At 52.1% G+C, this 25,202-nt stretch overlaps 1 protein-coding gene across 1 annotated transcript; it reads left to right on the top strand.

The window, feature by feature from the left end:
• Window positions 1-2,541: 2,541 nt before the first annotated feature.
• Window positions 2,542-23,906, top strand: DRGX (dorsal root ganglia homeobox; the record flags this gene model as incomplete). The annotated part of the gene is made up of 7 exons (XM_081948629.1): window positions 2,542-2,572; window positions 3,081-3,169; window positions 4,536-4,633; window positions 4,733-4,834; window positions 7,897-8,069; window positions 9,834-9,946; window positions 23,635-23,906. The coding sequence occupies exons 2-7, from the start codon at window positions 3,136-3,138 to the stop codon at window positions 23,904-23,906; spliced, it is 792 nt and encodes a 263-aa protein (XP_081804755.1). The 5' UTR covers window positions 2,542-2,572; window positions 3,081-3,135.
• Between the last annotated feature and the right edge of the window lie 1,296 nt (window positions 23,907-25,202).

Genomic DNA, 25,202 nt, shown 5'->3' with positions numbered 1-25,202 from the left:
GGCGGCAGAATCGGCCGGCTCGGGACGAGGCCTTGGAGCTCAGGGAGGGGGCGGCTTGGCTTGCGACTTCTGGGACCAGAGCGCCCCCTCCCTCGGGAAGCCTCTTAATCACCCCCGCCGCAACGGCGCTCTCGGAGCCGAAGGCTTCGCAGGGGCCCCTTTGCAGCGCCCAAGGCAAAGACTCCCTTGGCTGCGCCCTCCCCACAAGCGCCCCGACCGATACCGCGCCTTTTTTCGACACCCCCCCCTCGCCTCCACCCCCGAGAGCAGGGCTCAGGGACCGGACTGCGAGCTGCGCTGCTCCTGGGCCAAGCGGACTGCGCCCCGCCCTCCATGCCCCCCGCCCGGATTGTTACAGCTTAGCAGAGGCGGCGGGACCGCCCGAAAGGCGCTTCAGAAGTCGCGGGTCCAGCGGAAGCTTCGTCCGGTGCAGTTGGCCCCACAACTCCTTGAGCAGGGAAGGGTCTTCAAGACGCCTCGGGAAGGGCCGGAACCCCACGCCCAGCCCTGGCCCGGCTCTCCAGGGGCAGGAAAGCGCTGCGCTTCGCCCCCCCCCCCCCCCCCCCGCGGCTGAGCCTCCCTGCCGCCTGCGAGGAAGCCTCCCGAGGCCTCTGTCCTTGGTGCTGAATCCGGAGCGGAGGGCCCGGGGGACGGGGAGGAGGGGGGCGAGGCTGCTGGGCCTCCCGCTCCCCCCGCAGCCCCGCGCTTGGCGACCAGCCGGGCGGAGTTTCTGCGAAGGTCCCCCTCCAGGAGCCCACGGCTTTCCCTGGCCTCAACGTCACGCCCGAGCCCGGGTCATCGCCGGCCGGAACAGGGCCCTACCACGCCTCTGCCCGAAGGAGGCCAGCGGACCCCCGCGCGGAACCCGCTCAACTTGCGGCCTCTCCGAGCTGCGAGCCGCAAAGAGCAGAAGCGAGACGTGGAAGCGGCCCAGGAGGCTCTGCTTCGCCTCCCTTTCGACGGGAGCCGCCCGAAGAGCGCCCCGAGGAAAGGAAAGCACCCCCCGCCTCCGCCAGGGAAGGGAAGGGGGCGTCTTCCCCTGCAAGGGCGCCGTCCGGGCAGGCGTCGGGGAAAAGGAGCCCAGCGGCCTCCACCGCCCCGGCCTTTGCTCAGCCAAACGGGATCCGTTCTGCCCCCCCACTTCCCCAAATTCTGGCGCTGGCGATCCCGAGGAGCCGCTTCTGGCCTGAACCACCTGCTCCTTCTTCGGGCTACAAGTCGAGAGCAAAACAGTTTTTCTCCTTCAGTTTTTGCGGGAAGCTGCGGGTAGAGAAACCGGCATCCAGGACCAGTTCTGGCAAAATGGGTGGGGTGGGTGGGTGGGTGTAGTTCACGTCTAATCTTTTGGCTGGGATGAAGGGAGTTGAATGAAGAGCTTCTTCTTCTCCTTCTCCTCCTCCATTTCGTAAGCCTCCCGGGTGTTCAGGCTGGGCTTTCCGACGCTTCTGCTGTCCCTCTCCTCGTCCCGGGCTTCAAATCAGGCTTTCGATTCTGCGTTTCAGAAAGCCGGTTTTTTGTGGCAGTCTCGCCTTTCTAACTTTTCCGACGGGGGATTGTTGCCAATCAAAGAGGAGAGTCAGATACATTTATCAACAGTTGTTTGACTTGCATCGTCTAATGCATCTTGAGAGGGTCAAAAAACCAACTTTATTTTCAGTGGTGCATAAATTAATTACATGCATTTAATAACCCAAATATCATTAGATCCCCCTTTCACGCTGTCAAGGCTTTGCGCCAGGGAAGCTCTTAATAGGGCGGGGGCCCATCGGCAGCCGTTATCTTGGCGTGCCGATATTATGGAGCCTATTATGTCCCCCCATCCCCTCCCCCGCTCCTCCGTTTGATGTCTTCTCATCCAATCCGGCGCCCCCCGAATTCACATGTTCAGCTGGAGGCTTCCGAGCGTCATTTTCACCCGGGCTTCGGGGTTGAGCCATCTCTCTCGCCGCCGAGTCTCCAATGCGTTTTAAAAGTAATTGCAGAGGGTCCCACCGCCTCTCATTTGCAGACGGGAAGCGAGCTTCAATCCGGAGACCCCTCGCTGCGAACAAAATCAAACCTCGCCGCGGAAAGGCGAGGCGGCTCCTGGAAAGCCCACCGAATGGCCCATTAGCGCTCCCGGGAAGGAGCGCGCCAGCCAAACACCGGTGCCAAGGCCGACCCCCACCCCCCAGGAAAGGGGTGGAGGCGGGCCGGGAGGGACCCGCGGGCCCTAGAGCCTCGTGCGTGTCGAAGAGGCCTGGGCTCGGGTGGGGCGGCGGAGTTGGCCTCCCTCCCACGGCTGGGGCTCGGGATGCTGACTGAGAAATGACGTCGGTTCCCCCCCCCCCCCGCCACGCACCACGTGGGTCATTGGGAAGGCCCACTAGACCTATCCAAGTTCCTCACTCCTCGCAGCGCCGGCAATAATCCGATTAAGGCCAATTACGCGTGAGATTATAAAAGCGAGGGCGGGGAGGCTGAGCGGGCTGGAGAGAGCTTCGCCAAGGCAGCTGCCCGTTGGCACGGCTCCGCCAAGGCCCGCCCGCGGCTACCCCGACGCCGGCAGCTGCCGCCGCGCCTCTCCGTGCCGGTTAGTAGGGCCTTTTCCCCGGGTCGCCGCCTCGGCTGCATCTGGCGGCGCCGACGGGACCGAGCGCCCTTTGCCACGCCGCGGCAGGAGAGGTCCCGTCCGCCCACGAGGCTCGGGGCGCGGCTGCGGGGGGTGGAAGCTCTGCGAGGGAAGGAAGCGCTTCCCGGCCTCAGCTCTGGGAGAGCCTCGGGCTGGGAGGGCTGAAGCCGGAGTGGCGGCGCCTCGGACTGCTCAGTTCAACCCATCCCGGGCAGGTTGGAGTAGCCGTCGGGGCGAGGGAGGCCGAGGCTTCCCTCCCGCCCACCTTTGCCCTGCTTCGGCTCTCGGGCCACGGTTTCTGGAGCGAGGGCCCGGCAGAGGCGAGGCGGAGGGGAGCGGAGCGCGGGGTCCGAGGAGCTGCGGGGAACGGCTCGCCCTCTGCTGCCGGCAGGGTCGCCTTGCCGAGCGAGCCCGGCCCGCAAGGAGCGGCGCCGTCCCGTCGGGCCAACCTCCCTCGTTTCTTCCGCAGCTCCCGCCACTTCGGCCACCGCCGCCGCCGCCTGCAGCTCCCAGCCCCGCTCGGCATGTTCTACTTCCATTGTCCGCCGCCGCTGGAGGGTAAGTGTTCGCGCGCGATCCCAACCGTAAATAGGCGCGCAACTTTCTGGGGCTGGCAAAGCGCTCCTGGGCGGCAGCTAGGCCCCCTCCACCGGGCCCAGGAAGAGAGCAGGCCGGGGCTACGCTCAGGCTCCCGGCCTCAAGCGGAGGGTTGGGTGCGGCCGCCGAGGAGAAGCGAGCGGGGCCTCTGGGCCCGAGGCCGTTGGGGAAGCGCGACCGAACGGGACTCGCCTGCCGCTCCGGCCTGGCCTCGCACGTGTCTGGCGGCCAGGGGCCCACCTGCTTCCGCTGCAGCCGGAGAGCGGAGCGCGGGCACTGAGAGGCCAAGCCCGGAGGCTCCCGCCGCCTCCTGCCGCCCAGATGCTCCCGCTTCGCCTGTCATCGGGAGGCGGCGGAGTTGGGGCGGCTGTCCCGGGGGCGACATAAATTTGCCCTTCTGGGGCCGGCTGGGAAGGAGCCGGGCAGGGGAGGGAGGCTTCCCGCGGGAGGAAGGCGAGCCCTCCGGCTCTCTCTTGGCGGCAGAAGGACGGGGGAGGGTCCAAGGGGAAAAGTTGCCGGCCCTGAAGCCTGTCGGGCGCAGGAAGGAAGGAAGGAAGGAAGGAAGGGGCCGCCGGTTTCCAACCATCCCGAAAATCCTGGCCGGTGGGAAAGGCTGGCGGGGGTCTCCGGGAAGGGGCCTGGGGCTCTAAGTGCCCCGTCTCCCGAGAGGCGTCGGCGGGAGGGGCAAACGGCACTTATGTTGCCCGTGTAGGCGAGCCTCGCGGAGAGAAGAGGACACCGGGGTGAAGCCCAGCCGCTCCGTCCGCTTAGACTTGGCGGCTGGACAGATGCGAGCGTGGGCAGCTCAAGTGCTCCCTGGACCAGTGCTGGGCCCGGCCTTCTAAGCGGGCGCCCGGTGGGGCTTCCCCGACTCCCCGCGGGACCCCTTTGGGCCGGGCCTCCTTCGCAGGCACCGCTGGAGCATCTGCAAAGGAGGCCGGCGGCCGCCCCCAGTCCGCATCAAGCGCCGCGGCTCTGTTGGTGGGGCTTCAACCATCGCCCCAGGGCCGCCCAGCGTGACTGCTCGGCCCTCCCCCCGCGGCCCTTCCCCCTGGCTCCCCTGGCCCGAGGATCGGCCACCCGCCCTGGGCCGGAGCGCAGCCCGTTTGGCCATTCCGCCTGGGGAAGAATCGCGGAGTTCCGGCTTCCCTCCCGGGCGATTTCAGCCCTGTCGCTCCTTCCCAAAAGCGCGCCTCGCCCAATGGAGAGGCCGGCCCCGCCGCCTCTTTCTGGGTGCGGCTCCTTTGTCGGGACCTCGACCGCGAAAGGCCAGGCTCAGTTGCGCGCCTGGGAGCCTCCGTCTGAGCTGCCTTTTCTCCTGGCTCAGGTGCCACGGCCTTCGGCGGGCCCTCCACGGCGGACTTCGAGGACGGCTTCCTCCGTCGGAAGCAGCGTCGGAACCGGACCACCTTCACGCTCCAGCAGGTACCGTCCCGCTCCGCCCTTCCGCGGGGGCCGCCGTTGGCCGGGGTGGGTCGGGGGCCGCCCGGGAGCCTCGCCGACGCGCTGCTTGTCTCCCCACAGCTGGAGGCGCTGGAGGCGGTCTTCGCCCAGACTCACTACCCGGACGTCTTCACCCGGGAAGAGCTGGCCATGAAGATCAACCTGACCGAGGCCCGCGTGCAGGTAGAGGCGCCCCGGCCTTTCCCCCCTTTCCCTGCCGCCTCCGCCCGCGAGGGGCCCCCTCGGCCCATTTGGCCCAAGGAAAGAAATGAAGCCGATCTGTCATTTTCACGATGCACTTTAATAACATCAACATAATGTGGAATATTAGATTAGGTTGATTAATCGGTCATTCATAATTAACCAGGGATAATGTTCTACACTAATTTGTCCGTGTCTCTCAGGCACTAAATTACATCAGCGCCCCTCCATTTCCCTGCCTGGGAGAGGGCGGGGGGGGGGCGGCCCCGGGGAATGGGGGGAGGGGGGCAGAGGCTCTCCGGGCTCTGGCGGAGCTGCTGTCCGGGGAGGGGACCGCATGGTAAAAGCCCCTTGCCCTGATCTGGATGAAGGGGGCACCAAGAAGGGCTCTTCCTCCGGAGACGCCCCGGGTCCGTTTCTCGCCCAGCGAGGCTCTCTGGCTTCGCTCGATCCGAGCCGGTCCGTTTCTTGCGCCTCCGGGCTCCTCTGCTCCCCTTCATCCTTTTGGGGGAAGGGGCGAATATTTTTTCCACACCCAGAAGACACACCCAGAGAGAGGCTGTTTCTCTATCAATTCTGCGGAAGTTTACTGGCTTTTCCTCCTTTCTGGGTGTCAGAACGAATGAAATGCGTTAAATTAGAGCCCCGTTTAGCCAAAAGTCTCCGGCAGCAGCTTGTCGACTAGTGGAATTGTGCGTTGTTTTTTCGTTGGATTGGGCGCGCTTTGGCTGCGGTGGACTTGCCGCTTTCTCTCCTTGGATGCGGGAAGAAGCCGTTTCTCTGAATGACTCGTACGAATCCCTTCTCGGGCGCCTCTCGCTGCAGAAACGCCCGCTCTTTAGGAGCGCTTCGGGTCTTCGCTTGCGGGAAAAAGGTGGCCACGTCCTGGGCGACACGCAGAAGCCGAGGTTGTGTGCAGGCTTCCCTTTAAGTCCTGTGAGGAAATGGACCCCTTGGTTTCTGGCTGTCCCGCTCTCAGAAAACCTGGGTGGGCAGAAGGGCCCGGGGTCTTTCCAAGGGTCTGGGCCAAGCAAGGTATGAGGGGGGATTGCGGGGGCGGGGAGAATGGTTTCATTCATTCAAATGGGTGGAGCAGAGTCTTCCTAGGGACGGAGCCACAGGGGCCTCGTTGCCTCTGGGTGCCTAATATCGTTTTTTTCCTTCAGGGAAACCAGGGATGGATATGCAGCAAGAACATGGCAGGAAAACCTCCCAGTTTTCTTAGTGTAAAATTCCAGAATTTGGGTTGCCTCAGGCAGGGGTAGCCTTCCCTTTAACTGCCCCACCTCTGAGATCAAGGCACCAAAGAGCCTGAATACCAGGGAAGGTTTCCCCAGAAGAACCTGTTTTTCTTTCTGCCTTTTCTGGAGGCCAAAAGATGTAATTTAGCCTTCTCCTTTCTAACCCTGGAGTTGAAGAGATAGAGCTTTGCTTAAGAGGGTGCTCCCTCCCTCCCCTTGTCACCCATCTGGCTGGGCCTTCTCTCTCAGGGAGGACATCTCCATGTGCAAAGACCCCGGAAGAGGGAACCAGGTGCCTAATAGCTCCACATCTGCAGGCGCGTGCGCAAAAATGCACGCACACACACATCTCTTATTTAGCAAGAGCCAAGTTTTTTTTTAATGCGCACATATGTTATTTATGGGGCTTTTCCTGCCTGCTGTTTCTGTCTTCTTTTTATGTAGGTGCTTGGGGTTAGGATTATGCAAAGATCTAATTGTAGGAAATATAATAGCATGCCTCTCCTTCCCCTGGGTCATGTTAGTATCTCTTAAAACCCAATGTCTGAGGAGAGATAATGGAATTCACTGCAGTAAATTGGGGATTGTAAACAAATTATTTCTTCCATAATCAGATTACGCAACCATGATTATTAAATTTGAACCTGAATCACTGGTCATGTGCAGGGAAATTAAACTGATTATTATTATTATTATTATTATTATTATTGTTTGTACATTGAAATCTCCCTTTTGCCAGTACATGGGAGCTACGTTGGTTTGAAGTTTTCCCTCCCACCATTTTAGCAATTGGTGCCTAAAGACTGTGCTGCAAATTGAGATAAATGGGATAATTACGGAGCATTCGGAAGATCATAACTTCTCCCTGAAAGGTGCAAGGGCGAGATAGGGGCGGTGACAATTACAGCGTTTAGCCTTGTTGCCGAGTCTTATGCAGGCAGACAATGGAGCTGGGCGTCAGCTTTCATGCTGGGACACCCTGAGAAGAAGCTCTGTTTACACGCCTGCCCTCTGCTCATTCAAATGTGATTAATGGGCTGAAAGACCCTGCCTTAATCGAAGATGATGTTGTCAAACAAAAACTAAATACGAAAATAAACGACTTCATCAGGCCTTTTCTTCAGAAGCCGGAAAACTGTCATTGCAAAGTCATTAAAATATGATAATGAAAAATAGCTCAATTAAATGTTGTTATAGCTGTGACCTTCATTCAATTAAGGCACAAGGAAGTGTCTGCAATTGGCTTTGCGTTTAACTCCTAAATTTGGAATGCAGATAAAATCATTATTCAGCCTTTGCTGATACATGCAATTAAAAGCAGGCTAAATAAAAATGGGGTGATAATAAGAACAATGATACTCAGCACACTGTAATCATCTTTTAAATGGTGGTTTTCCTTGGCCCATAACTAAGAAAGCTCCATTGCCAGTAATAAGCGCAATGAAAGCACAACCAAGTTAAGCCAAATTCTCCATTTAAAATAATCGCACTCTGATTTGCGGGACTGGTTCTTTTAGTAGCAAGGGATTCAAACTACATTTCAGCCTGTTTTTTGCAGACATTTTAATTAATTTTGCAGTTGTGGTGGCCTTATAATTGCATAGACACATGTACACACATGCACGCATATATGCTCTTTGTTTTTCTCCTATTCTTTGGAGATGATTAGGGCACATGAGCACGAGCTTTTCCTAGAACCTCAGCCTTCTTAGAAGATTGTCAAAAGAAGACAAATCCACAAGTGTGGTTTGTTTTTTAATGTTCACACAAGGATGCTCGGTGCTTCTCTCCCACCTGATTCAGGTCTGGTTCCAGAACAGAAGAGCTAAGTGGAGGAAAACAGAGAGAGGGTCTTCAGATCCAGAAGGTTCTAAGGAGGCCGTGACAGAAGTGACACCCCCTGGAAGAAATTTAAGCTCCCCCTCCCCCGTTGACCAACCTAGGAATAAGAAGGAGAGCCTGGAGATTCAGCAGAGGTAAGCTTTGCTGCCAGCTTTGCTTCAGGCATGGGGTCAACTGCAGGCTTCTGGAGGAGGGCTCCTAGGCAGAGCAGGAAAGGTTGGGAGCTGTCCAAGGTCCTTCTAGCCTTCCTGAGTCCCAAACATCGAATTAAATCTAAGGGAGGCAAGTAATGTGAATGAATTGATGTCAGGTAGCTTTAAAAGGAGGAGTGTCCTATAACAGAGAAGAAGGTGTTCAGATGGCTCCAGCACAAGGTCATACTAAGTAGGCAACATTAATGAAGATAGAACTCTATTCTCTGCTGAGCTTTTTAGTCCTGGAAACATAGAAGAAATTGAAAAGAGCCCCCGTGCTTCTATGGGGCAAGAGAGTAAAAGAGGGCAGCATTAATGCAAAGAGGGATCTAGACAGAAATGGAAGGAGGAGTGGGGTGGGGGATTTGGGAGTTGTGCTCAGGAGTGGGCTTCCGAGTCCTTTCTCCAAGCACCGGGGATGGGTTCTCTCCTGGCTTTCCTATAAGACGACTTGCAATTGTGTTGCATAAGTCTTTTGTGGTTGCACAGAGGGAAGAAATCGATGAGGCTCAACATACTTTCTCATCCTTCCCATGTTCCTACACAGGTGGAAAGTGGGAGGCAGGACCAGTCCTCCTTCTTCTTCTGGAATGTCTTTTAAAGTTGAACTTCATTTTGTTGTCATTGCTGTTGCTCACCTCCTGACAACAGCCTTCTCTTTCCTTACTGTCCTTCTTTTTCCTTAAGAACCTCCCTTCTTAAGTCAGATGCTTCTCCCCCTCCTCATCTGTGCTTCTCACAACTTCCGTCTCAACTTTTACTCAGTGCCCGTGCCTGTCTCCTTGTCTGTCTTGGAGTGTTTGGTGCCTTTGCCACACCTGGCGGGCTTTTTACCTGGCTCACCAAGGGGACAAATTGACTGGATACTTTATGCCCCATGGGGAGATACCAAAGGCGTATAAAGTACATGGATGCCACAGGGCCTCATGTAGTTGCCCTAACATAAAAACAGCTAATAACCGAGAGGAGATCAGAATGAAAGGGACAATGGCCTCTTTCAGAGTTGCACAGAAAAAATAAGCCCCCGTTCTGACTGGGGAATTCTGGGAGTTGAAGTCCACAAGTTTTAAAGCCCTGCTCTAGCTCTCCAGTACTACAGGGAAACTGCTCTTGGGGACACTTCAGCACGGGAATCTGCCATCCTGCAAATTCAATCCATTACTCCATATCCTGCACTCTGGAGAGAAAGAGAGCCTCTTCGTAGATCCCCCTGCAAACATATAAATAGGCCAAACAATTAAGCACTACATTATTAGCAACAGGCAACCCAAAGAAGAGGAATTAGCCGATTATCTTCCAAAAGCTTAATGGAATTGGTAAGTTACCATTTGGCTTTGAAAGAGGCTTGCCTGAAAGTCCAGCTCTTGGAGAAGAGGACCTGCCTGTCTTGAGTAATGGGACCTGGAGAAGAACTTAATGGTTGGCTGTAAAGCCCCAAGGGGACACCTAATGGAGGTGCTCTGGTTCTGGGCCATTGAGCATTGAAAGGTCAACACCGGCACCTTGAGTGAAATTCCAACCCACACTAGCAAGTGGACGAGGTCTTCAAAGTAATGTGATGGTCAACCTCCGTCCAGGGGCAGGCAACCATTTCTCAGGCTCTTGCTGTTCCTGAAGGCAGGCGGATAATGCTGAGAGGACAGTGGATTGATCCATTCTTGAACTGCTTGCTTGTCATCTTCCCTCTCCCCTCCCCCACTGCAGTCTCAGCAGAGCGGTTGGTCCTTCTGGATCCTTCTTCCCTTCCTGTCTGCCGGGGACCCTCCTCAACACTGCCACCTATGCCCAAGCCTTGTCCCAAGTAGCATCTCTCAAAGGTAAGAGGCTCTATGCGCAGTGGGGCACCGTCCCCTCCGGCAATAAGAAGCACCTGACCCTTTGGCTGAGCTGGAGTTTCGCTCCCGGAGTGGCATGGAGCTGGCTGGGCTTTCTTGGCAGAGCTGGTGTTTCTGAACATCAGGCTCTGACTTCACGGTTAAATGTTCAATTTTATTATTGTATGTTTGGGACCCAACTCTAAATGAAATTAAATTTTATTAATTTTTTAAGATGCAATCTTACTTGGGAGGAGATACAATTAAAATCGATAGAACTATTCCTTCTGAGTCAACATTCATGCTGTTACTATATTTGGCTAAGTGCCTACAGAGAAATGGGTTCTTGGAAACGGAGGCTGGTTTGAGATGCAACCAGTTAAACCCTGGGCTGAAAAGGAGAAATCCTATCAAGCCTTGGGGGGACAATTCACCTGCCCCACCGGGGTTAGAATTCTTAGGCTGTTGGTTAAGATGTGCTGAGAAAGGACCAATATCAGTGCTGAGCTGAAAAGGCTGGCGGGGCCACTCCCCTCTCTGAATTCATGCTCTCCCTCAGAATGACAGAGCCGAGAAGGGCCTCGGGGGGGGGGGGTCGGCTATCCTCCTCCTCCTCCTCCTCCTCCTCCTCCTCCTCCTCTTCCCCTCTATACCATTCCAGACAAATCCTGTCCAAAGGCAAACTTCCCCTCTATCAAAAATGGATTTTCATGATGAAGGTTCTCCGGCACAGCTAATCTCCCTTTGCCCACCTGCTGCCCTCTCTTTGGGCAAAGCTGGACGTGCAGAAGGAAGAAGCGAAGCCCAAAGGCTGGGCTGGCCAATCACAGGACACACAAGCGTACCTGTGGCCTCAGGAGAAGCTTTGATTCAGTAAAAGGTTAATTTTTCTCCAAAGGAACTTGGCCCTCCGTGCCCTGTTTCTGGTGGATGTCTTTCCCCGGCTTCTTTCTTGCTTCTCTTCAAACTGTTCGAAAAATCACCTTTTTCATCATTCCTCTAAGCCCACATTTCTCAACCCTGCTAACTTTCAGATGTGGGGACTTCAACTTCCGGAATTCTGCCCATGCTGGCTGGGGAATTCTGGGAATTGAGGTTCCCGCAACTTATCATTGACAAGGGCTCTGAGGGAATTCCCCTGGGAGCTCTTCTTCCATCTAGGAAGTCACCTGAAGCCTGGCCTTTCCCCCCAGCAGGCTTGTACAATAGATCCCTCGAAAGGTCCTCAGTTTCCCGTAACCTCTGGATATTTTTTGAGTGGCTTCAGGTGGTTTTTATGGCTGGTGTCAGACAGTTGGGGAAGGCCCCACCGACTCCCAATCTTTCATTGTTTTGCCCCCTGTCGATAGGAGAGGGAAAGCACAAAAGAAAGTTGCAAAATAGAAAGAGAGAACTACGGAGCAGCAGAGTAAGAAAAGGAAAAGAAAATTGAGAGAATGTGAAAGAAAATATACTGAGAGAGAGAGAGAGAGAGACAAAAAATGATAATTTTTAGTAGGAAAATGTTTCCTCCCATTCAGAGGTTTCAAGAAAATGTTGCCGTTTGTTGAATGAAGGAAAACGTTCTTTGTGGCCGAAGAATAGCTTCCAAAAGCTATTCCGCTCCAGCAATGTCGAGCAGAGACTGCGGCCGGAGGGAGGGCCTGAGCCTCCAGGGAAATGCCCAGATGGGTGTGAAGCCTTAACAGTTGCCTTCCTATGTGGGGACGGAGGGAGCTTCCAGCCTGTTTGAATCAGGGGAGTTTTTCCTCTTGTTCAGTCGATGGAATAAATTGGCCTCCTTGTGACAAAAGTAGCAGAAAGAACAATTTTTGTGAAGGATCCCAAAATCATAGTCTTAGGGTCCCCCCCCCCTCCCTATTGATGCCAGCTTAGCAACATTCTTGATGGACTTTAATGGAAGTGCCTGTCCTGCCGGGTGAGGGGGCTGAAAGCTGAAAGTTGAAGCCCCCTCCCTTCCACCCGGCTCCCTGCGTCTCCCGCCGGCTGCTTCCCCTTTTCAGCATGGCCGGTGCAGCCCTGGGGTTTGCCCTGGGGATGCCCCTTCCCCTTATTTTGTCTCCACAGGATGCAACCCTCTCGGTCACTTTTCTATGCCTTAGGATGCAAGTTGTATCTCTGACGGAGGTTTGCAGGGCCTCTTCAGGCCGCTAGTCAGAATGGCCGGAGCCGGCGCTGCTCTTTCACGCACACGGGCGTTGTCGGGTTGCCACTTTAACTTCTTTGCATTTTCATTCTTTGTGAAGCTCCGGAGTTCTGGCTTTCCTGGCTTGCCTTACTTGTTTTTATAAACCTTTGCACATCTGATAGCTAGATAAGAGCCGCCTTTGCTCTTGGGAAGAGCTCACTTTAGGTCTGGAGGCTTCCTGCATCAACATGTGACCGACACCCATAGTTTTACTGTTGATAAACACCGGTGGGTTAGTTAAAGGTTAGATTAAAGGCATTGCTAAAGTCCGATCAGATGGGTTGTTGTTTGCATTAAAGTCACTTGTGGATTTGATTCCCCGTTAGGCACCCTTTCTGCAACATGAGAGTGGGGGGGGGGGTGTTGCTTGTGTTTAGAGAACGCACCCACAAGACATCAGTGTTTTGATTGGGAGACCTGCTTTCACTTTGAAGACCTGAATTGAAATGGCAAATGGAGTCAAAGCGCTGGATCAAATTGGACGTGGCTGAATCTATGGGGGTCGGCCTGATCCTGCTGCCTCGGGTGCATCTGGCCTGAGTCAGCCGGATTCAGAGGATGCGATTCAAATTGACTTCAAGGATGCGAGTAGAGAACTTCATCCAGGAAATTCTCTCTCTGGCCTCCAGTCTCGCTTTGGTGCCCTCTGGGGATCCAAGCATCGAGTTCCAGGTCTGTAACTCCTATTAGCTGTGCTGGCCGCCTCCGACCGTCAATAGAGTTGATGGCTGCCCACAAGGAGAGAGAAGGCCGGGATTTAGAGAGCGGCTGAATGATGGACGCCAGCAGTGCTAGGAGTTCATGCTGGTTCTAGCTCACCCCCCCCCCCCCCGGCTCTTCTTTTCTGGGTAAATAAAAGAAAAGTAGAACAGCGTATACTTTTTTTCAAATATAATTTTATGCACACACGTAAGTCCCAGCATTCTATCCATACTGTGATGCAGCGTAGAGGTTGCATCAGCCTTTCAGTGGCCCACGGTACTATGGCAGGATAGTACTATGGCGGTACTATGTTTGATGCCGGGCAGGGTGCGGGCCGGTCTGGTTTTGTAGGATTGTTGTTATCCAACATTGTCATAAAGAAAGAATGGAGAGAGGGATTCAGACTGTACTTTTAGCCAAACTTTCCTAAGACTGATGCATCTTGAACAAAGCTGGTATTTTAAAAATGTAAATATAGATATATTAAACTGTTGCTGCAGATATATTTGCATGTAGCTGGTATTGAGGCTGATTAAGATGTGTGGTGTTTTTAGCCAGGGCTGCTTTAGTGGCCACTCAGGGCCCTGGACCCTCATGTGGGGTGGGGGTGGAGAGATGGGGCAGATGAGAAGCCTTGTTCAAATGTCGACTATTCAGAAAGAGTTTTAGAAGTTGATGGATTCAGGAGTTGGCCTCCATTTATCTTCCTTTCCAACAAAAAATCCCTCAGTGAGAACTGAAGGCATCTTGTCTCTTTTATAGGCAGAGGTTGGATGGCACACGTTATCATTGATGGGGGTAGAGGTGCTTGAAGTGGTGGGAGTGATGTGTGAGAGGGTTACATTTTCCCAAAGATTTATTTTAATATTTACATCAAGAATTTCCTTCTTCTTTTTAGCCTAGGGGCGGATTAATGCTGAGAAGCAGGGCCAGGCTGGGATATTCCCATGACTATCACAGATGGTCCATTGCAGGGATCCAGGCAGGGCCAAAATGACCATATTTCTTAGCCCTTTTTAAAAACACAACCTAAAGCTGCAACCAGATGAGTTTCCAGGTTAGAAAAGAGCTGATTTGTGCATCCCCAGAATTTCGCAAGAGCTGGACTGAGCAAATCCTGCTGAAGTCTGTCCTGTTTCCCTAATTCCGGCATTGTCCTTCCAAGGGATTGGCCGACCTGGAAGGCTCCGGAGGGGAGGCCTTCAGGGGAAGAGCTCCGTAGCCGTTTCCCATTGGGCCAGGGCCAGGCCCCAGGTCCACACCTGTCCAGGAATGGATTGGGCCTGGTTTCAAAAGCTCTGCTTGTGGGGGGGGGGGGGGCAGAGGCAGCTGAGGGTGGCAGGGAAGGAGGGGGGGGGGCTGCTTAATCCTTCAGCCACCTGCTTCTTCTCTCAGCAGAGTCCCATGGGGACTTCCCTCCGGGTAGAATGCAAACGGAGGATTTAACAAATGGGTTCTAAGGCTGCAATCCTTCACTTACGTAGCCCCATGGTGCTTTATTGGAAGGGGGTTTCCGCTCTGAGGAGACGAGGTGCCCTCCTCCTCCTCTCTCTGTGACCACGGCCAGTTCAGGTTTTCTCTTCCAAGGGAGGGTTGGCCTGGTCCTGCTTAGCTTCTGAGGCCAGCCAAGGAGGTCCAGGCCCAACATTTTTGGGGCATCTGAGGAATGGGGGTGGGGCGACCAACAAAATCAAGCCAGCAAAAGTGTGACTACACAAAGGTCCGCCCTTATGTGAAACGTGGGTGTTCCTTTTCCTCAGAAGGCATGCCAGTGAAATGCAGAGGTGGGGGCCCAGTGGGAAGGGGTTCCATCCCAAAGAAAGCCTGGATTGGGATCGGATTGCAAAAGGAACAAGGGGAAGGGGAAGGCTGAGAAAGGGGGCCGGTGCTGCACCTGGTGGAAGGAAGGGCCCTGCGTGGATTCCAAAGCATGGGAGGCAGAGGGAAGGGTCCTGGGGGGGGGGGGGGCTCAGCAAGCAAAGGAATGCCCCCTTTTCATATCTGACACCGCCCAGCTCCTCCTCTTAGCAGTTGACCTTCTTTGCCATCCCTTGTATGACGTGGTCGCTCTCCCTGGAGAGGAACAGCCTGGCACGGAGAGCAGGTGAGTGTGGGTGTGTGGAGCCAAAGTGTTTGCTTAGTCTCCCAAAGCCACGGAGCCACGTTCACCCTCTTCCAGGCACCGTGGCTGTTGCTGCTCAAAGGGAGAATCCTTTGTGCCGATGTTCCTCCGCTTCAGCCCCTGGAAGACTTTGTGTGGTGGACTTTGAGTCCCAGAGTTCCCCGGCTGAGCGGGCTTCAACCCCACGCGCCTTCAGGTCGCTGAGGCTGAGAAACTTTGTCTCACACCCCTTGTTTTATTTATGCTCTGGGCAGAGACGTGGCCTTAGCAGAACAAACGAGCAGGCTTAAAAGCAAGTGCCCAGCGCACTTCCTTAATGGACAGAGGCAATTCATTAATTGCAAAATGATTAATGGAGGCCAGTAGGAACCTTTGGTTTCTCAGTTCTCGGAGAATGGCCCGCTCCTCATCTGGAGCGAATTGGAGGGAAAAGCAGAATTCCTGGCTCAGGGCAGGACTTCCACAGCCCTTCCCTCCCAACCTCGTGGCGGCTGCTCCCTTTCTTTTGCATGGCTTCTCCTTCCTGGGTAGAGCCTCCTCCTCCTCCTCCTCCTCCTCCTCCTCCTCCTCCTCCTCCTCCTCCTCCTCCTCCTCCTCCTCCTCCTCCATCATTGATGGGAAAGTAGCTTTTGCATTATACATCAAAGCAGCCGTGGGGATCGATCAGGGCCATTCAGGGCTGGGGAGCTGCTGGGATTGCAGAAGGGCTGCTGGAGGCTCCATTGTGGGGCTTCTGAGGAAGAGGAAAGGCTGAGCTGTGAATTACCCCGGATTAATAGACTTTGTCAACTCCTCCGACTCTTTGCAGGCAGGGGCATCCTGGGGGGCTCCGGGTGATTTTGGGCGGGCAAAACCAAGCAGGAGATTTTCTTCTGGCCAGAGTTTTTATGGTCTTCCAGCTAAGGCTCCCTTGAAGGCCAAGAAAAAGAAAACATTTAGGGTGGGAAGTTTTTTCACGAATTCATAGGCATGGTTTTCCTTCGCACTCTTTGCTGCTTCGTTCAGAGCATCTTTAGGCCTTCGTTATGTTCTTGATCCTTATGGAGACATTGTTCTGAATGGATCCATTTTTCCCAGCTGGGCTGTTGCTAAAGCCTTTGATTCAGAGTCCTGGTCTGTTTTCAGGAGTCCCACTGAAACAACAGACAGACGTGGAAAGGAAAGTGGTGTCAGTTTAAAGAAACAGTATTTTATGAAGCGTGATGGCTCATCTTTCTGTTTTGCAAAAGAAAGTCGGTTATCATAGCTATCTAATCCTGCCACAAATGGAAGCAAATTATAAAAATAGTAAGCCACAAGATGGTTTTCTACTTCACGCTAAGCCAGCATGTGGTTGCTTTGGTTGTGAACATCATGTTTCAGCCCAGCTGCTTGAACAGCTGTGCAGCTCTTGGCTTAGTGCAGGCAGAGCATTTCCATTCAAACCAGCAGAGTTACACATGCTATATAAAATTTATAATATAAAATTAATAATACAAAATTAAATCTTAATGAAACATTGAATACCTTTATTTGCATGCACATGTTTAATTAAGTAAATAGTTGAATACGTTTTGGTCCTATATACGTATGTCCTTTCCAGTTCTATATATTGATCTGCATTTCTTTAACTTGGTAATTTTTTTATATTTGGCAGTTACCCTCTTTTTGGTTTTTTTAAAAACGTTTTTGCCTTATTACTTCTTTCGTTGCAAAATACAAAGAAAGAAAAACCCACACGCACAAAACATTCAGCCACTTTTAAAAAGAATATGTTACAAATCTTGACATACTAAATGTTATTCACCAGTTGTCTGCTGTGCAGCTTCTTCATTCTGTAATCCCAGATTGAAGGTCTGTAGTATCCTTTCTACTTTTGACTAATTATCTTCTTTGTTATCCCCCTTGCTTGATATTAATTCTTCATTCAATAATGCATTCCATTTTCACTATGTAATTCACATCTTTGCAATACCATAAAACATGTTTATGAATGTCAAACCAAAAAGGGATATTAATTGAACAAACTAATATCGTATGTTTTAAGTATTGCCTCATCCATATTGTCCTTCTACAAAATGGTACATTTCAGACATTCTCTGAAAAGTTCAGTAGACGTGGAAGCTTTAATTGAGTTAGTAGCATAATATACTTCCTGTTTTAAAAATGTATTGTCCTTATTTACTTGTATGGAATATTTTACCTCCTTATTCCAAAGTTTTAAAAGATGAATACTATCAATTGTAATAATAATGTATATTATAAAAGGTTTGGACACAACTAAATCACGTTTCCATATTGATGATACTCTAGGAACTGTAGATATAGGCAAGGCTTCAGGACCAAACTGCAAATTCAGGAAGGGTTTAAATGGAATATACTGTTATTCTGCAGTTTTAATTTAATTTTAAATTAGTTGGGCCTAATTTAGCATTGCAGAAAATATCCCACTTGGGTGGAATAAGAGGCAATTTTGAACGAGAAGCCAGATTTGGGAAACGGAGTTTTTCCTCTTGACTAGAAGGAAACATCACAGAAACTTTTCAGAACAGATGAAATTTCCAGGTAGAATGTGTGGAGATGGAACTGGCCAATATCAGAAAAGGCAGTGGGTAATTTTGGAATGAAGTGTCCAGTGGACGTCTGTTTGCGATAAAGTGAGTGGGCAGTCCTTCTGTGCCTGGTGTCAGATGGATAAATACAAGGAGGAGCAACCGGAACTGAATGGTTCTCTTGACTGCCTAGTAGAGACACCCTGTGGTATGTGGAAGGAAGGAACCGGATCTCCTTTATATGACATGGTTGTCATTGTTTGGGCATAGGATCCCATCCCTGGTGCCTTTGGGCAGGCCAAGTATTCAACTTCACATTCCCCAAGCATGACGGCGGGGGGGGGGGGGAGGGGGCGCTCTGATCCACTAGGGCCTGAGGTGAAGACTGTGCCTTTTGCCGATGTCCTCCTTGCCTGTCTTTTGCCAGAGTTGTGGGCTGAGTGACCCTCCAGCCCCTTCAGCTTCCCTCCGAAGAAATCCGGCTTTGCCTCCTGAGGACGAGAGAGCGCTGATCGGAAGCAGCTCGGTTCCCTCTGAGGGAACAGGGCAGCGCTTGGCTAACCAGCAATCCCCATGAAACAGCTGGGGACCAGTTTGCTCCCTGCCTTTTAGGCCTCAGGTGGAAACTGTAACCCCAGGAGGACTTTTGCCACTCAAAGCTCTCCTTATCCCAAAAGGCTTTAAGTCAGAAACGCAGAAATCCCATTGGTTCTTGAACCACATGGGGGCTGGGATCCCAAACTCATCACTCCATAGACCCCTTTAAAAAACTCACCCCTCTAAGGCCTGTCGCGCCCCTCTTGCTGCCTGAAGCCCCCTCCCTCTGAGCCTTCCCTTCCCCCCCCTTTTTGAGAGCCAGAAAAGGCTTCTCTTGTCCTCCCTGCCCCAAACTCTCCGAAAGGAAAAATGGGTCGGCCGCAAGGGGCCTCTTGAAACCCAGAGCTGACCTGCTTGAGCTGCTCCTGTTCTCCTTGAGTGGTAACTGTATAAATGGGATATTTTGTGAACCAAACTATAATCCAAGTACCTCGATTCAAAATGTGCTTTTGGCAGAAATGAGGCAGGACTAATTTAATTTTTCCTGTCAGTCTGTCTGTCGCAGATCAATTAAACTGTCAAGTGGATCAAATGTTTCAGACTGTATTTATTACATTAAGTATTTATGTCCGAGCTCTGCCTTTCAAGCATGATGTAATATAGCAACAGTAGGTGCTCCAGATCAATTTTGCAGAATTTGCTCTAACCTAATGGAAAACTAATTGTGTATTTGTAATTTAGAATATGGGAGATGGCAGATTCTTGGAACGGATGAGCAAAGGCCCAGTTAAGAGACTGGGCCTCCAAATACGTTTTGTTCCAAGCATTCCTGGGTGTGCTGAGAAGTTTGGTAGAAGATCTACCTGCTTATGAGGGGCATCTCTCAGTTGGAGAGGAGGGATGTGGGAAACGGCAAAGTCATCTCTAGATTAGAGGCGCTCCTGGCACTCTACTTCATGGATAGGGTGGGGATATTTGGGATAAAATAGGATGCTGTTTGTGTCTGTGGCACATTGGCCAGAGGAACCCGAGGGAGGGCTTCGTTGCCTTATGCGTAGCAAGGAATGCGGCATTGACGAGGGTCCAACTGAAGCCGGTGGTCTAATTTTCTCTTTGTAGAGTAAAAGGAAGGTGATGTGAGAGTCTCAATTGACTAAGGCCGTGGTGGGTCCATAGTCGTCTGTCCATCGGTTATAAGGCAAAAGTAACAAAACGAAGTTAGGCTGTTATTCTCACTATAGTGTGTATTTTGTGTGGGGGTTCCTTCAGGTGTGTTTACTTAAAGTGGCAGCACCTGACCAGGACAATTGAGGTGTACTTATCGCCTTACTTTAGTATCCCACTGGACTTAAAAGTGAAATACAAATATTGCTTAGGCTTTGCCTAACATGTGGTAGGATTTGATTTTCTTAATGCTTTTCTTATTTTTTTTTTGTCCTGTGTTAACAATTTTCTGAAGCGATGCAACAGATCAATTAACATGGTTTCTAATCAAAAAACAACTCTCGAGAGTATCGAATGCATGTAAATAAAAGGCAGCGCCTGAAAAGCCGCTGAAATATTACCTGTCAGGCCAACCAGAGAGGCACCCGGCGTTATTGTGCCCAGGGGAGGGGAGGGCAGGCGACACGGGGCTGCCGTAGCCCAGATGGGTTGGATTTGGGGGGAGGAAAATGTAGCAGCTCAAGTTGATGGTTGCAGTAGCAGAAGATTTTAAAGACTGGGAAAATGACCGGTCTACTTACTTATGTCGCTATTTCTCTTCCTCTCCTGTCCTCCTGCACTGAAAGGGCCCCCTCCCAGTTTTTTAGGATTCCCCGATGTACCATGGAAGTTAAAAGAGGGCATTGGGAGGACGCTGAGCCCTTACTACTAATCCTACAGAGCAGGGTTGAGGGCTGGGCTCAGACCAAGGGCTGCCAAAGCCATGGAAAGTGTGCATTGGGTGTGTTCAGAGGCTCAAGGGAAGTAGCAGGAGTAAAAATGAGGGTGGAAAAGAATTAAACAAACCCAGTTAAAGAATGAAAATGCATTGATGAGAAAAGAAAAGAAAGCCCACCTTAGCAAACCGACCTCTGATGGAAGTGGAGCCAATCAAAGGTGTGATTAGAGGTATCAGAAAGCAGCCCACTATCGAGGGAAAGAGCTGGACCTTAGGATGCCAGGTGAGGAAAGCAAGGCCACCCTGGGCAGACTCCCCGAGAAGACCTCGCCCTTGGCTTCAGTGCCCGGAGGATGCTCTCCGAGGACATCTGGAGAACATCTAGGCCTCAGCAATCGTCCTGGTCTTCTTCCTTAGTCTCCTTTGGGTTGGCCAAGATTAAGCCTCCCTTTCTTTTCATCCTTCCAATTTGTTATTTAAATCAAGATTCTGACAACAGACCCTAAATACTCTGACGGCTGAAGATCCAGTCCATCTGTCTGGGTAGATCTGGCTTGTGCTGCTCAGGCAGCAGAATCTCCAGAAGCCTCTTTCTGTGATGATATTAACAGGTCCTTTTTAATTAAATGTGCAACCAGACACAAAATCTGCCACTACAAGGGCATTTAGTCCCAAGAGTGTTTGGGCTTTAATACAAAAGTTTGCTGGGCTAGCTCGTAGAAAAGAAGCAGCTGATAAACCATGGGAAATTAAAATAATGGCCAATTCCCTGCCTAGTAGAAGCCGTTCTGTTTGGGCAGAAGGCAAAGGACGGAGCTCCACACAGACCCACCGCTGAGCCACCAGAGCCTTCCCTGTTGCTTTGAAGATGGACGAGGAGGCGACTTTCTGCTCTGCACACAGGAAGGCTCGGTTGGGGGGGGCTCTGAAGAGGGGCTAACAGGCTCCCCCAGGGTTGCTGTGGCTCAGCACAAGACGGCCAGGATTGGACCCGGAGGGCCGCTCAAGAACTGTGGTTATTATGAACCAGAGAATCATTAAGGCCGAGTCCCAAACTCAGCTCCAGCGCCTGTTGTCCTCCAGGACAGCTACTTGGCCTTTCGCTTCCTACACTCGCTCGGGTGCCACAACGGCCTCTGCACATCTTTTACACTTCAAATTTGGGAATTTGTAGCTACTAGCAGAATCCCGGAGGCCTGTTGCTTCTTGGATGAGAAGCAAGACGTTTCCAAAGGGGGGGAAGGACCCCACGGAGGTTCTTTTGGAAAAAGCAGCTTTGGGTCAAGATGGCAGCCACAACCAAGTGGTGAAGCCTCTCCGCTTTATACCTGCCATGACCAGAAGCAGGAGCTTCAGTTGCACAGTTGTGACCCGGACATCCCGGGGCTATGCCAAAGGCAGCTTTCCTTCCAAGCAAGACGGGGGGCAGCTATGCTCCCCCCCTCTCCCCCGGCACATCCCTTGATGCCGTATCCAGAAAACTGGACATTCACTCCCCCTCATCAGCAGCAGGAACGCCCAGGCTGAACGGTTCCTAAAACATCTCAGCAGAGAGGGAGAGGGAGAGGGAGGGAGAGAAGGCAGTGGAGTTCTCCCGCTAGCTTTCGTGGTCAGCCTCATGAGCTCCCATACAAATGGCTTAACCTTTGACTTAGCAGAGAATAGTTGGCTGATAGAGACTAAAGGGGCACCTGGGGAACAGGAAAAGTTGAAAGACTCCAGTATTAGCACTTCCAAGGCTGGAAGTTGCACAAGGGGATTTATTGGTAGGAGAAGATGTCTTTTGATCCACCCTATGTAAACCGAAGGCTACGCTTTGTGTGACTTACTTCATCTTATCCCGGGAGTAATTCCAGTGAGGGACCAGGGCAAAGTCATTTGCTTGAGATCCCTTTCCCAAGGTTGGAGGTTGACTCTGTTAGCCAACTGGGTCAGTGCTGAAAGGGAGACCAGGGCTGAAGGCAAAGGGGCCCCGTGGACATGAGATCGGCCACAGCCCACCTTGACCTTGTCTTTGTGGAGCTGCACTTGTGGGGGAGCCTGAGCCGCTCTTCTTCTCCGGAGACCGAAAGCTTTTCTGCAATTCAGTCTGTTCCAGAGGAGGCTCCACCCAGCGCAGACTCCTTGTCTTGGGGATTCTCCCCGGAAAGGTTTCTATGAGGCCTCCTTAAAACTCACGTCGCCCTCCTCAGTCCGCAAAAGGGGTTTCAATTCACCACGCAAGATTTATGGGTTCCACCCTAATGGGAACAGACGTCTGTTAAGGGATCATCAGCATGTAGGTCTACATAAAAATGAAAAAGTTATTGCTGGAAGAGGCGGCAGCCTGCCACCTGCTGCTTCTACCATGAACGGCCCCTGTTACGTCAGGGGACAATGGCTTTTATAGGTACCCTATATATCTCTATATATTCATTTGCCATCTTAGTGCGGTTGGTGCCTGGTGGTAATGCTTCCTCGGGGGATAGAAATGCCAGCCCTCCCTTTTCCAATTGTTTATTTATGTAGTTATCAGTTTTAAAGTAAAATACATGCATTAGGTCTGTCAGAGGCATCATTCACCTCTTTCCCTATTCCGAGAGAGAGGAACATTTGTGCTGCCATTATTGATGAGTCTGAAAGCAGATTCCAGCAGAGGAATCTCTGGCGTGTCCAAGGGCTTCCAAAAGAGATCTGGGAGTTAGATGTGGTATGTTCCTCTCCTCTCCCTGTGCCCTTCTGCACTGGGGGGAATCTCGTGCAAGTCACTCCCCTTCCTGGCCTTTTGCTACTCCCGTGGAAGCTGGATAGTTGGGGAGCTGAAGCAGCAAATCAGAGCACAGAACAACTTGCAGGTCTTCTAGTCCAACCCCCTGTTGAGCAGGAGACCCTCGACCAGTTCAGGCGAGCCATTTTCTAGTCTCTTTTTGAAAGCCTCCAGTGATGGCGCCCCCATTAACTTCTGGAGGCCAGCTGTTCCACTGGTTGATGGCTCTCTCACCATTCGGAAGTTTCTCCTTATGGTGAGAAATTAAGTTATGTACTTCTTACTATTTACTTCTGTCATAATAAAATTCAGCGGAGAGATCTTGGGCTCATGAACTTAAGGCATGCTGTGGTTTATTATGAACACTTGTTGTTATTGATTTTAACTAAACTAACGTTTCTCCCATTTTAGCATTTCCTAGCTGTTTCTGCACATGTTATCCCCTTGCGTCCCTTGTCTTAATCTGTAGCCAAAGAGCGCAGGGGCTTTCAGGTCCTGGCATCAAGGGTGCAGGAAATAAGTCCAGGGCTGAGCCAGGTTGCGTGGCCAGTAAGGTCTTCCTTGTTTTAGGTAAAGGTTTTGGAGGGAAGGAATGTCCCACTGCCTGGTGTTGCCTGTTGATTGTCCGTAGGGCACGGGGACAAAGGAGGAAATCCCCAGCTCTGAGCCTTCAAAGGGCAGCTGTAATCCAGCCTTATGGCTCCTGCCGGACAGTCCATGGTCTGAGGGAAATAGTCCAAAACGTCCTTGATAGCCCTGGATTCTGCCCCTGCTTTGCAACTATTTCCCACCCCATTGGAGCTACGATCTCTGCCAGACTGGGATCCGCCCTCTGTGCTTCCCTGCTTAAAGTGGCCTCTGAACTGCACCGGGTTCTGCTGCTTCCTCTGGCTGGTGTCCAGAGACGATCTCTGCTCTCTCGTTTGTGATCCTCCGGGCAGCCTCCTGGTGGTTTTGTCTGTTCACCCTTTTCTCTCCCTCAGGTAGCCCTCTGTGCTCCTGCTGTGTCCCTGACCACATGGGCCTCTCCTTCCTCCCCACGTATGGCTGTCAGAGCAACCGCACGGCCAGCGTGGCTGCCCTGCGCATGAAGGCACGGGAGCATTCGGAAGCCGTCCTGCAGTCGGCCAACCTCCTGACCTCCGGCAGCCCCAGCCCCCGCCCGGCCTCTGGGCCGAAGCCGACCTCCGAGAATGCTTTGGACAACAAGCCCCCCTTGAGCCTGGAGCAGAAGGAGAGTGAGAAGAGCGTCTGAGAGCCCACCTCCCACCCACAGGGACCCCTCACGCCCTCCGAAACCAAAATGAAGCCCAACTCCTCGGGTTGTTCTACAACTGGGAGAAGACTCGGTTGCTGGAAATTAGCAAGACGCAGGCGCTCACTTGTTTCGGCCATCTCTGATTGGTAGCTCCCCTTCCCTCGGGTTCCTTATCGCTCTCACTAAATCTGTCGGCACCTCCTGCCGTTAGCCCAGTTGAAAGGAGATTTAGGTCAGGGAATCTCCCCTGTGGCGGAAGACAGAAGGACGTCTCCCAAGGCCTCCTGTAGCGTAGCACCTGTGAGCCTCTTCCTTAAGAAAAGCCGCATCTCAGTGGGCAGAACCTGAGATGATGAGAACATGATGAGTGTGGTTCAGGAGGCTGGAATGTGCCGATTGACCCCGCCACTTCGGCAATGATCCGTAATGTGCAGAAAGGGAAGCCAAAATCACGTACCTGCTAATAGGCTTAGCCTCATTGTACCGATGATACTGAATTTCTGTCCCTGTCAGGAGAGCAGGAGCCTACTGGGCCGGCATTATGGGAATCAGAAGTACCTACCTTCCTTTAGAAGTTCCACAAGGGCATCAGCGGTGGCGCCTAGGAGGGGTCCAGCCAGGGAACGTTTGGGGGGATGACCCAGCCCTTCCATTTATAGTGTAATCTGTTTGAAAGGTTTTATGGGTCGAGGGACATTTTTTTTAAGCTTGGAAAAACAAACACCTTAGGCCAGACTGTAAATGATATCTAATTTTGGGACATTGGCAGTACAATTCCATAGATGTATTTCCAGAAATAAGTTTCACTGAATTCGGTGGAGTTTCCTTCTAGGTAAATGTCTGTAGGATTATAACAAAAAGAGTTTTGCAAATGAATCCGTTCTCAGATCCCCTCTTTGATGAAGAGGGATTGCTCTGTTCTCTTCCCATATCAAGAATCCCTTTTCAATTTGAATCTGATTCTTGCTGCGGCAAACTGTAAATTTCACACAAATGAACGCCTCTGGTTCTTCCTCCAGATCCCCCCCCCCCGAGAGGTTTAAGACAAACATCATCCTCCCTCCCTTCCTTCTCGTCTGCAGAGCAGGAGGCAGAACGGCCACCGGAACAATCACTTTCCACCAAAGTTTGATTCATGATTGTAATTAATTGGAAGTTGTGGTGCTGCAGATTTTCCAGATCCAATTCCTGCCTCGTCCTAATTCCTCTCTAGGTGTCTTCTGAAACCAGTTGTGCTTAAACAGAAACAAACAAACAAACACACACACACACACACACCTTTTTTTAGGAGTC

The sequence above is a fragment of the Natrix helvetica genome, assembly GCF_964273705.1.
Source record: "Natrix helvetica genome assembly, chromosome: 3".
NCBI classification, from domain to species: Eukaryota; Metazoa; Chordata; class Lepidosauria; order Squamata; family Natricidae; genus Natrix; species Natrix helvetica.
This window is presented reverse-complemented; position numbering and strand designations above follow the sequence as displayed.